Consider the following 13,764-nt stretch of genomic DNA (forward strand, 5'->3'; position numbering starts at 1 on the left):
TAAACTAAAAGCCCTCTGGGGTCAAAGACCATATCTGTTCTGCTTCTTTTGAGTGTTCAGAATATCGTTGGAATTCAACGAGTATTTCTTCAATAAGTAAATGGATACATGCTCATATAATTTTAAAAGGCAAAGGAATGAAATGAGAAACTAAAAACTTTAAAACACAATGCTTTTTTAAATTAAGTTTTCAACATACCTTTATTTTATTTATTTATATGTAATGCTGAGAATCAAACCCAGTGCCTCACATATGCTAGGCAAGTGCTCTACCACTGACTCAAAACCCCAGGTGCAAAACTCAATGATTTTAAAATTAATGTGCACACAGATAACCCAGATATATTGCTAAAATGCTCTTCTGGTTTATGAGATCAAGTCTGAGATTCTGCATTTTTACAAGCTCTCAGGTGCTTTGCTATTGCTGCTAGTGATCCAAAGACCATACTTTGAATACTAAGGGAAATGACCATGATACCCTTACTGATTATGAGTATAATTGTGCCCTCAGATTATTCTTCCCTTTTAAATAGATACTCCTATGAAGTGTCTTACAAAGCTAATTTCTGACTTTAGTCTGAGGTTTGTATTGGGGAAATTATCTATTAAATTATCTACTACTTCCTATAATAATGTTGTTGTGATAAATAAAGAAATTGAAGTCACAGAACATCTGTTCCTCTTAAGAAACTTTTATATTTTCCTCTTTCACAAGGAAAACTAAGAAATTGAGTCTTACTACTCACATGGGCCACTAAACAAGCAGGGATTTCCATCCTCGTATCAGATAAAGTGGACCTCAAACAAAAGCTAGTGAAAAAGGATAAAAAAGGACATTTTATACTGCTTAAGGAAATTATACATCAATGAGATATAACAATCATAAATATTTATGCCCAAAACAATGGAGCATCTATGTTCATCAAACAAACTCTTCTCAAGTTCAAGAGTCAAATAGACAACAACACAATAATTCTAGGTGACTTTAATACACCTCTTTCATCACTGGATAGATCTTCCAAACTAAAGCTGAACAAAGAAACTATAGAACTCAATAATATAATCAATAATTTAGACTTAAATAAATCCATCCATCAAATAAATCCATCCACATTTTCTTCTCAGCAGCAAATGATCCTTCTCCCAAATAGACCATATGTTATGCCACAAAGCAAGTCTTATCAAATACAAAAAAAAAAAAAAAAAAAAAAATAGAGACACTACCCTGCATTCTATTCAACCATAATGGAATGAAATTAGAAATTAATGATAAAATAATAAATAAAAATAGAAGCTACTTCAAAACCTGAACCATAAGCTATTGAATGAAGCATGGATAACAGAAGACATTAGGGAGGAGATAAAAAAATATCTTAGAGGTAATGAGAACTCCAATACAACTTATCAAAATCTATGGAACATTATGAAGGCAGTGCTAAGAGGAAAGGTCATTGCATGGAGTTCATTCCTTAAAAGAAAAAAAATTAACAAATAAATGACCTGACATTACAGCTCAAAGCCCTAGGAAGCCAAAAGTAGTAGAAGACAGGAAATAATTAAAATCAGGGCAGAAATCAATGAATTGAAACAAAGGAAACATTTAAAAATTGACAAAACAAAAAGATGGTTCTTTGAAAATATGAGTAAAATTGACAAACCCTTAGCCACCCTAATGAAAAGAAGGAGAGAGAAAACTCAAATTAATAAAATTCATGATGAAAAAGGAAATATCATGGTGACACTATTGAAATACAGAAGACAATTAGAAATTGTTTTGAAAATTTTTTTCTCCAGTAACACAGAAAACCTGTAGGACACTGACAAATTTCTAGAGGCATATTATCAACCCAATCTGAGTCAAGAGGACATACACAATCTAACCAGATCAACTTCAAGCAAGAAAATAAAAGATGGCATCAAAAGCTTACCAACAAAGAGAAGCCCAGGGTGAGACGAATTCACAGCTGAGTTCTATAAGAACTACAAAGAAGAATTAATACCAGTACTCCTCAAATTATTCCATGAAATAGAAAAAGATGAAACCCTTACAAACTCTTCTATGAAGCTAATGTCATCCTGATACCAACACCAGGCAGAGACACATCAAAAAAAGAAAATTTTAGACCAATGTCCCTGATGAACATTGATGAATAATTCTCAATAAAATTCTGGCAAATTCCATAAAAATACATATTTAAAAAATAGTACACCATGATCAAGTGGGGTTCATTCCAGGGATGCAAGTTTGGTTCAACATAAGGAAATCAATAAATATAATTCTTCAATAGACTTAAGAATAAGAATCATATGATTATATCAACCAATGCAGAGACAGCATTTGAAAAAGTACAGCACTCTTTCATGTTCAAAACACTAGAAAAACTAGGGCTAGTAGGAATATGCCTCAACATTGTAAAAGCTATCTATGCTAAACCCAAAGCCAACATTATTCTAAATGGAGAAAAATTGAAAGCATTCCCTCTAAAAACTGAAACAAGACAGGGATGCCCTCTATCACCATTTCTATTCGACACAGTCCTTGAAACTTTAGCCAGAGCAATTAAAGGGATATGAATAGGAAAAGAAGAACTCAAACTAATATTATTTGCTGACAACATGATTCTATACTTAGAGGACCCAAAGAACTCCACCAGAAAACTTCTAGAGTTAATAAATGAATCCAGCAAAGTAGCAGGATATAAAATCAATACCCATAAATCAAATGCATTTCTAGACATTAGTGATGAATCCTCTGAAAAAGAAATTAGAAAAACTACCCCATTCATAGTAGCATAAAATAAATTAAAATACTTGGGAATCATGTTAATGAAAGAGGTGAAAGACCTCTACAATGAAAACTACAGAACACTAAAGAAAGGAATTAAAGAAGACCTTAGAAGATGAAAAGATCTCCCATGCTCTTGGATAGGCAAAATTAATATTATCCAAATGGCCATATTACCCTAAGCACTATACATATTTAATGTGATTCCAGTTAAAATCCCAGTGTCATTCCTTATAAAAATAGAAAAAGCAGTCATGAAATTCATTTAGAAAAATAAGAGACCCAGAATAGCCAAAGCAATTCTTAGCAAGAAGAGTGAAGCAGGAGGCATCACAATACCAGACCTTAAACTATACTACAAAGATATACTAATAAAAATGGCATGGTATTGGCATTAAAATAGACATGTAGACCAATGGTACAGAATAGAAGACACAGGGACAAACCCATATAAATACAGTTATCTCACACCAGACAAAGGAGCTGAAAACATACATTGAAGAAAAGATAGCCTCTTCAACAAATCATGATGGAAGAACTGGAAATCCATGTGTAGCAAAATGAAACTAAACCCCTATCTCTCATCATGCACAAAACTCAACTCAAAGTAGATGAAAGACCTAGGGATTAGACAAGAGACCCTGTGCCTAATACAGAAAAAACTAGGCCTAAATCATGTAGGATTAGGCCCCGACTTCCTTAATAAGACTCCTAAAGCACAAGAAACAAAATCAAGAATTAATAAATGGGATGGATTCAAATTAAAAAGCTTCACCAGGCATGGTGGTGCACGCCTTTAATCCCAGCAGTTTGGGAGGCTGAGACAGGAGAATCACGAGTTCAAAGCCAGCCTCGGCAACAGTGAGATGCTAAGCAACTCAGTGAGATCCTGTCTCTAAATAAAAATACAAAATAGGGCTGAGAATATGGCTCAGCAGTCAAGTGTTCCTGAGTTCAATCCCCAAGACCACCCCCCCAAAAAAAAAAAAAAAAAAAAAAAACTTCTTCTCAGGAAAATAAACAACCAATGAGGTGAAGAGAGCCTACATTTGGGGAGCAAATTTTTGCCACAGGCACTCAGATAGAGCACTAATCTCCGGGATATATAAAGAAATTAAAAAAACTTAACAACAAAACAAACAAGAAAACAACTCAATTAATAAATGGGCTAAGGAGCTGAACAGACGCTTCTCAGAAGAAGATATACAATTGATCAACAAACATGAAAAAATGTTCAGCATCTCTAACAATTAGAGAAATGAAGATCAAAACTACTCAAAAATTTAATCTCACACCAGTCAGAATGGCAGTTATCAAGAATACAAACAACAATTAGTGTTGGTGAGAATGTAGGGGGAAAAGCACACTCATACATTGTTGGTGGAACAGCAAATTGTTACAGCCAATATGGAAAACAGTATTAAGATTCCTTAGAAAACTTGGAATGGATCCACCCTTTGACCTAGCTGTCATATATATAAAGGACTTTATATCCTTGGTCTATACCCAAAGGACTTAAAATCCGCATACTATAGTAACGCAGCCACATCAATGTTTATAGCAGCTTAATTCACAGCTAAACTGTGGAAACAATCTAGGTGTCCTTCAATAGATGAATGGATAAAGAAGCGGTGGTATATATACATAGTGGAATGTTAATCAGCATTAAAAGAGAATAAAATCATGGCATTTTCAGGTAAATGAAAGGAGTTATAGACTAGCGTGCTAAGCTAAGTAAGCCAATCTCCCCAAATCAAAGGCTGAATGTTCTCTCTGGGAAGTGAATGCTGATCCATAATGGTGGGGGGAGGGTTATGGGAAAAATGGAGGAACTTTGATTGGGCAAAGGGGGAGGATGGGAGGAGAGGGGGTATTGTGGCAAGAAAGACGGTGGAATGCGATGGATATTATTTCCCTAGGTACATGTATGACTGTACATATGGTGTGACACTACATTGCGTACAGAGAAATGAGAAGTTGTGCTGCAATTGTGTACAATGAATCAAAATGCATTTTGCTGTCATATATACCTGATTAAAATAAATAAATAAATTTTGAAACGAAATTGATTTTTTAGTTTTAAATTCTGGTCAGCACTAAAAAGCCAAATTTGTGACATGCATATAACAACTTTATTAACTACAGACCAGTGTGTTTATGTTTTATAATCTCTCCTGGTCTTTACTCACATTTCTAATTGACATTTAAGCTTGCACAGAATTCTCCCTATTTGTGACACTTTATAAACAATACTTGTGGAAATGAGATTGAGCTAGAATTTTAGTAATTGGCAAATTTGAGTAGGCAGACAAAACGCATGCCCTGAACAGAGGTAAAAATAGTGGGAGAACTGAGTTGACTACTACTGCTTGAACAGGAAACTCAGACAAGTTGAGACACTTCCAAATACTTGCCATGATATGGGAGCAATGCCATCACATTTTGTTTTCATAGAAGACTGGCAATGGAAACCAAACATGGTGAATGCCAAAGCTATATTGCCAATACTAGACTTCAGTCTTCTGCTATTTTCTCCTATGAGACTATAAGCTCCAAAACACTAGAGAATTTTATTTGTTTTGCTTTCATTACTGCCTAGACCATCAGTAGCTGGTAACTCATGAGACTTAAATATTTTATGATGGATTAATAAATGAAGTTATTTGTAACTTTAAAAAAATCAATGTATCACTCACTTTATAATCCTTATATGCATAAAGACATAGCTTCCTTTATTTTACAATTGCTTAAGTGCATGTTTCTTTTCCAACTCAAGGTATTTTTAATAAATTCCAATATTACCTTCCTTGTTAGTATGACATAATATTGTAATTTGTTTCTCTTTATGGTTTTCAAGGTCATTTCTAATTAAATAATAATGAATCCTTGATGAATCGGAAAATGACTATTTTCTAACCAAATATTTGATGAATTATTTTTCTCTCTTGGATAGTTTTTGGGGAATAAAATTATGAATACAATTGTGAAAGGTACTCCCTTCTTAAAGATGAATTCCTGGGTAGCTCATTTAGTTTCTTATTAACAGACATCTTCATAGCCTGCTAGGATTCTTGGGGGGAAATGCTAATGTCATAAAATGATAGAGAAATTGGTGATTCATTCCAAACCAGAAAAATCAAGTTGAACTTTTATGATTTGTTTTACTTCTATTTCTTCTGCCTATGTTAGACACCAGCGAGAAATACGTATATAATAAGAAAATGGAGATTTTTTTTTTCCCCAAGGAGACAATAATACAGTAGAAGTAATCATACATCAACTCAAACAATGCCACAAAAAGACTGGCAATGCCCTGGAGTTAAGAAAGTCAGGTCACTACTGATAGATATGATCATAGAAAAGAAAGCATTTGAGATGGGTTTTAATATTTGTGTTTTATAATCTCTCCTGATCTTTAATTCCACTTCTAATTTATATTTTACCTTGTACATATTTTTCCCTATTTATAACATTATTTGAGTAAATATTCATGAAAATGAGAGTAAGCCTCTTTCCAAAACTATTGTGATAGTTGCCATAAGGAACATTTTATGTATGCTAATTTGATAGAACCAGCAATTAGATGTCCACTTATTTTCAAAATCCTTATGTGTTGTTACTAATGTCAAAGAACTCTTAATCCAGCAGCAGAGTGAGGATCTTACCCCACATTTCTCAGTTGGTTCCAGTTCTCTTATCTTTATGCTATAGTATCCTTCAAATAATAAAGTATGAATTATTCTATTACACTTTACATTTTTCTGCCCACCAATTTTTGAATTCCATAGAAAAATAAAATTAATAAATCTCACATTTCTCACTCAAACAAAAGTAGGCATTACACTTTCTAACTATTATTGAACAAATTATAATAACATTTTTGAACACTTTATTGAACAATATTTAAAATTATAACATTTTTGAACATTTTAAGGTAGTAACTCTATTAAGCACACTCTTAAATGCATCATTTCATTTAATTATCACAACATCCTTGTTATTTATCTGTATCATAAATAAAGAAACTGAGGCATGTAGAATTAAGCACTTGCCCAAGATGAACCATTAGTAAATAGAAGAGTTTGCGCTTGTATATGAATAAGAGCCCATGTCCTTAATCACTCAACCACAAAGACAATACTCTAGGTGGGAAACCATATCTATTGACTGACTTTGATACTTTAAAAGCCTACTGTATAAAACACACAAAAATAAATACAGATTATTTGTTATTCAATGATGTTAACTCAAAAATCAAAACAGGTATGATTTATTCTTTGGTCGGGGAAGCAGTTATTAATCTGGCATTCTCCGAGTTTGGATCCATGTTCTAGAAACCACATGAAAATACCTAAGAAGCAGTAGGAGAGCTAAGACCAGGTTGGTAAAGACAGCTGGTGGTGGGAAGGCCAGAATAGGGCACAGAGGGGGCCAGGAGAAGGGCGGGCCCATTGTTTCGGGAACCTGTTTCCGAGGGAGGGGGCCCAAGTCAGGGATGGACTAGGAACCGGAGAAGGCAGTCCTCGAGGCGGACTTTGAGGAGCCTGCAGCGACGGTGAGTAGCTCCAAACTCAGTAAGCGGCTCGAAATTCCGCTTTTTTCCAAGAAGATTCTTTTCTTCACACCTTCTCACATTGTCCTGCATCCGCATAAGGCTCCCGAGGTCCTTGATCCCGACCCCTGTGGCTCATGGGCCCCAGGCTTCAGGAATGAGAGTGAAGGGAGGCCAAAAAGGAAGAGGCAGAGGCGAGGGGAGCCTGCTGCTGACGCCAACTAGGAGCGGCCAGGGCCCACGGAGCGGGGTCCCGGAGACAGCGAGCCCCTGGACTCCAGCCAGCAGAAATGAGCCAGACGGGGAATGGGATTGTCTTTGCTGTGGGAACTGTTTGAAGCTGGTCCTTGAAGATCAAAAGTCAGTCTCTGCTGCCCACGAAGGAATTTAACTAGTACTAACTAAGTTGTCACCTGATTTTACAGAGCAAAACCATATTCTTTGAAAAGATCAGGACCTGGAAAATTGGGGGGGGGGGGGACAGTAAAGACACGTAGAAGTGAACTAGTTTTCTCGCCAATGCGACAAAAGGAATAGCATGCAATAATAGCAAATGGAATATTTTGTTGTTGATTTTGTTTGGAGCTTTTTGTTTGTTGGTTGGTTTGTTTATTGTCCTTTTTACAGCTAACCCCAACCTTTAGTGACGATTTAGTGAGGAAAAATATTTCATGAGTATTACTAGGGTAACGGAACTATAGAACATCAAGCTCAAAGTAAAATGCATTAGTTCAGAAGCCAATTTCTTAGCCAAAACTCTGGTAAAAAAAACATTTTTTTAAATTTAAAATATTAGCGACTAAAAAATATGGAGGAATTTTGCATTAACTATTTCAGATTACCCTACAGTTGTATTAAAAATTAACAGTGATATCAAATTGTGATGAGTTTTTAATTTTGTTGTCAGAAGAATTTTAGATCGTGGAAGGCTATTACAGTTATTTTTCTGCCATAAGGATCGAGTTTTAGCTACTTAAAGAATTTCATACACAGTTTTACTCACCAGTGATACTGCAGATAATAATTCAATAAACTGAAAATGCACAGCTAAAATTCAGATTTCAAAACTATTAAAGAGTTGTAATGTAAAATAATACAAAAAGAAGGATGAAGTGGAATTTTGATGAAAATATTGTCACACAATATCTGATTTTGGTATATTTATTTTTAAATAATATTATGTCCCCCCCCAAATTATTTTGAGTAATTATTTCAGGAGTTTTACTTACCCTTTCCTTTAGTCTAGTCCACACACTCAACATTGTCTTCTTCCTCACTCTACACTCCCTGAATTTCAAATGTTGTACTTTCCCCATCATTTTTCTCTGGAGAAAAGTCTAAAGACATCTAAAGACAGGTGTATATAGTTTCATACTGTATTAATCTTGATTCCTTCTAGATACCTTCTTCCACTACCAAATGTAAATACTGGCTCCTTTGCAAAAAATCAGTTTCTCTATCTGGGCTGAATGACTTTACCTCTGGAATTCTGAAGAATTTCTTATGATTAGTTCTGTAGGACTAAAGCTAGAACTCTTACCATTCACTCAGCAGTTAGTTGGTTGTTCCCAAAGGTTAATCTTATATAAAATTACCAAAAAATTGAAATACAGAGAGATTGTTTTGAGCACTTCAATTTCCATATATGCTTTATATACCAAGCAAAATATGAAGTATAAGCAGACTACCAGAAAATATTTGTGATGTGATACTTTGACACGTTGAGCATCTTAAATTGAGAATACTCACACTTAAAAGTCATGCCTTTGACTTTAAGTTCAGACATACTGATGGCAAAGGAGATGAGTGTTAGTGCGATTATTTGTTTTTTTTTTTATCATAAGGACAAATAACATCTATTTATATTCTTATCATTGCACTAATTTTAGATTTTTTAGACAAATTACACCTGGGGAGAAAATGATAATAAGTGGAGAAAACTTAATGCATATGACCCTATTATTGATGCTGGGTATAACAAAATACTCAGAGTGGAAGGAAGCTCAAGTAAGTATTCTATAAATAAAGTAAAGAAACTTTAGTGTTTGAGTTATGACTACTATTGGATGCTTTAGATTTTTCTCTCTGCTCTTCACTAGTTCAGGCATGGATCAAAGCAGTGAAGGATGTATGAAAAAGACTGGCAGTGTGAATCTTGACAAACTTATAAATGACTTCTCACAAATAGAAAAGGTATGTAAATATAGCCAATGGCTATGGTGTATGAGGAAAAATGGAAGAGATTTTATCAATGGGAGAAATTTGAAAGAAAAAAATGTTGCAAAAAATGAGCAAGATACAGATAATGAAAATATATTTTGCCAAGCCCTTTGTCTCTAATTTTTAAGATTTGTATTTAAAATATATCTAGTCTTGACTCATTTATACTAATATATCAAAAACTTTCCAGGGCAAGGGAACAAATAATTCGTGTACTTTTGCCAAAATTAAAGATAAAATACACATCTAAGTGTCCAAACTAATGTCCAAACTCGGAAATAGATATAATGAGAATTAAATTTCAGTCTCCTACCATTATAAGTACTTTCTTTTAGTTCTTTACCATTTGTCTCTGTTCTCTCTTGCTGCTCTTTTACCTAAAACCAAACCTACTTGAAGTCCTTCTCTCCAACTTTGGACAAATGGTAAGCCAAACAATGTATTGTTTTCCCCTCTTCTCTGACAGAGGAAGATATATGAAAACTGTTGAAAAAAATGTAGGTGAATAAACTAACGATTTGAAGAGTGAATTTGTAAAGCAAGAATGGGAGGGAAGACCTTCCCCTATTTTCTCTCCTTTTCTTATTTTTTATATCTATTTTTATTCACACAGATTGCCATATTTAAAGAATTTTCATGGCCTTATATTTTTGAGGCAATATGATCTTTTTTCAAACAATGAGCTTAAGTTTTCTTAACTATATAATTAGCAAAAGAGAAAAGAGAAATAGAAAGCACTGTTGGAGAGAAGAGATTTAGTGAAAGGTTTTTTTTTGGCGGGGGGGGGGCAGGTTGGAGATTAATTTAGAAGTATCTCATATTCTTAAATATTTTTGATAAGAAATAGTTGTTCATTTTTGATGTGATAGTGGTAGTATGAACATATTTTGAAAGTCATGTCTCTTAGAGATGCCTGTAGATGGTAATACAAATGAATTCATGTCAATTGCTTTGAGATAAAATCAGAAGTGGTAATATTAAGGAAGTGGGTAGAGTATAGATAACATATGACTAGTCATAAATTGATATTTGAAGCTATTTAAAGAGTTTGTGGAGGCTTTTTATACTGTTCACAAAAACCCAAAGCAGTAGGTTTAAGAATATTTATCTACTATAATAGCAAAAAAAGTAGAAATAACAAATTTTCTCATAGGAGACTAGGTAAATAAATTATAATATATTCAAAAATACCCATGAACATATATGAGTTTACCACAGTGAATCTCATCATCATGTACATTCACAAGAAATTAATTAAAAAAAAAACTGTGGCTAAATGGCAGAAAGATCAGTAGAGGAAAGAGAGCAGTGGTGTGGGGGAGGGGGAAAGGAGGTATTGAGGACTGCATCAAAACAAGATATAGTCCTTGCTTTTATAATTATGTCAAAATGCTTTCTATTGTTATATATAATTAAAAAGTACAAAAAAATTAAAAATGAAACCCAGTGCAGCTGGTAAAAAGAATGAAGTACATCTATACATGGTAATATGGCACCATGTCCCAGATAATAGTGCTAAGTAGAAGAGTCAAGGTGCAGAACAGAATACAGATGATCATTTTCTGTAGTTGTATATAGTCAAAAAATACTTTGGAAGCATATAAAAGGAACAGTTTTTGTTTGTTTGTTGATTTTGGATTTTTTTTTTTTTTTTTTTTTTTTTGAGACAAGATTTCACTGTGTTGCCCAGGTTGGCCACAAACTCCTGTGCTCAAGAGATCTTCCTGCCTTAGCCTCTTACATAGTTGGGACTACAGGCTTGTATATGCCTGGCTAGCAATCATTAACTATGGAAATGAGGGTTGAAGAATTGCCGAAAGGAGTTCAAGTTAGGCCATACTTTTATTTTTCATTTATAATCGTTAGTGTGGTTTAATATATTATCAGGTTACTTTTTAAATTAAATATAAACTAGGAAGTTTGTTTCTTTAAAATTATGTTTCATCTTTAACTATTAGACTTTTAGGTAGTGATTTATATTCTCATTAGTCTTCATATCTTTAGTAAAAGAATAGAAACACTTTCATTGACTTGATAATAATGTTTACTCTATTTCTTCTACAGAAAATGATAGAAACAAGTGGAAAGAACAAAATCCTGGATATTCAGTTGGAAAAGACTAACTCTTTATTAAAAGTAATGCAAACAAAAGAAGTCTCAATGAAAGAAGGTAGGTTTTTGTTCCCTAAAGAAATATTAATGAGAGTGCAACAGTGTTTTTAATATTATACATATATTTGTAAAGTATTTTAAATTCATATTGAACTTTTCAGACTTTCATCAAATTTTATTCTTTGTATAGCTCTGAAAGAAGGATAGGACTAGTATTATTATCCTACTCTACCAGTATAGAAACATAAAATGAAGAAGAAGTTAAATAATCTATGGCTAGGCATTTAAGAATGACAAATAGAAGTCTCAACACAGGAAGAATACAGTTGAATTCCTACTTCACAATTACATCTAAATAAACATACAATGGGTCAATAGTTGTAGTATTGAAAATAAGCAGGACACATATATTTTCTTTGTATGTCAACTAAGAGGACCTGGAAGCAACAATACCGTAGTAGCAATGAGAGCAACGAGTGCTCAGATTTGGGTATTTAATGTACCATTCTCTATAAAAAGAACTGGCTGATTCTAGAACTGGGGCAGAAAGTAAATAAATAAACCTGAAGCATTTTGTAATGTCAAAAATTTTAAAAAGTTCTTGAAAAGAAAAAATAAATCCACAATGATGGTAGTGTGTCAAAAGGGACACAGAAACCAAATGAAAGAGCTCTCAGTGGCCAAAGCTGGGATAATTTGAACAACAAAGTTAATAAAGTAATGTTGAACTATACTCAAAGTATAAAAAATTTCACAAGTCTATACTGATATAAGTAAATGATTTAAATAAATAATCGAGGAAGAGCCAAATCTCCTTTTTAGCAGAATTCCATATAACTTACATAGATAATCTGTTCTCAAACAGAACAGATCACAACTCTAAACACATTGAGTGTGGTCTGAGTAAAGTTATCTCCTTTATTATAGTGAAGAATATAGCATGAAAAGGATGGTAATATAGGGAAAGTAACTACACAGTGGAGAGAACTGACAACTACTACCTCAGCCACATGGTCATGGTCAACATTAAAAGGGATGTCATGTTGATCTTGATACGATATAATATATGATATGATAAAAATGACACTTTATTTTTATGGTCTTCCTCCTCATAACCCATAATCTCTGCTCACTTTTGCAGCACCTATACTAAAATTGGAATGATACAGATAAGATTAGCATGACTTTTAAACCATAAACCCAGTCTAATCATGAGATAAACATCACACAAATTCCCATTTAAAGGACATTACAGAATACCTGCCAGTACTTGGCAAAATTATTGAGGTCATCAGAAACAAGGAAATAGAACAGTCAAAATCAAGAGAAGACTAAGAAGATTTGACAAACAAATGTAATATGGTATAGTGAATGGGATCTGAGAACAGAAAAAGGACATTGAATAGAAACTAAGGAAATCCAAATGAAGTATGGATTTTAGTTAATAATGCATCAACATTGGTTCATTAATTGTAAGAAATTTACCATACCAATTAAGGTGTTAATAATAGAGATAATTAGATATAGAATATATGGCAGTTCTCTTTAATATCTTTCCAATTTTTCGGTACACCTAAAACTGTCCTAAAAAATAGAGTTTATTAAAGTTCAAAAAGGTGAAATCACAAAAATAAATAGAAAATTTTGGAATTTTTATAATGGAGAGGCCTTTCTAAATGTGTGACACAATAAGTAGAAATGATAAGACAAAATATTTGTTAGTTTTAATTTTTAATTAGTAGACATTTTCAGGCATAGTTTAGATTTACAGAAAAGGGTGAAAATACAGAATTTCCATATGTCCTATCACCCCCTTCAATTTCCCTATATCAACATATTGGATTTGTGTGGTACATTTGTTGCGATTCATGGGGCAATATTGATAACACAATTATTAACTAAAGTCCATAGTTTATATTATTGTTCAATCTATGTTATATATTCTGTGGGTTTTGACAAATGCATGACATGTATCCTCCATTACAGTATCACACAGAAAAGTTTCACTGCTCTACTTACTCGTCCCCCCATTTTACCATCCCAAGATTCTATAATCACTGATCTTTTTACTATTTCCATAGTTTGACCTTTTCTG

The 13,764-nt window shown here is 33.4% G+C and overlaps 1 protein-coding gene across 1 annotated transcript in view; it reads left to right on the forward strand.

The window, feature by feature from the left end:
* Positions 1-7,320: 7,320 nt before the first annotated feature.
* Positions 7,321-13,764, forward strand: part of Ccdc152 (coiled-coil domain containing 152) — a 43,102-nt gene continuing 36,658 nt past the window's right edge. The window contains exons 1-3 of the mRNA XM_027936277.3: positions 7,321-7,340; positions 9,437-9,530; positions 11,622-11,727. Of these exons, the coding sequence (XP_027792078.1) occupies positions 9,444-9,530; positions 11,622-11,727 (193 nt within the window). The 5' untranslated portion in view covers positions 7,321-7,340; positions 9,437-9,443. The remainder of the gene's footprint in view (positions 7,341-9,436; positions 9,531-11,621; positions 11,728-13,764) is intronic.

This window comes from Marmota flaviventris, chromosome 5 (genome assembly GCF_047511675.1).
Source record: "Marmota flaviventris isolate mMarFla1 chromosome 5, mMarFla1.hap1, whole genome shotgun sequence".
In the NCBI taxonomy this organism is placed as follows: domain Eukaryota; kingdom Metazoa; phylum Chordata; class Mammalia; order Rodentia; family Sciuridae; genus Marmota; species Marmota flaviventris.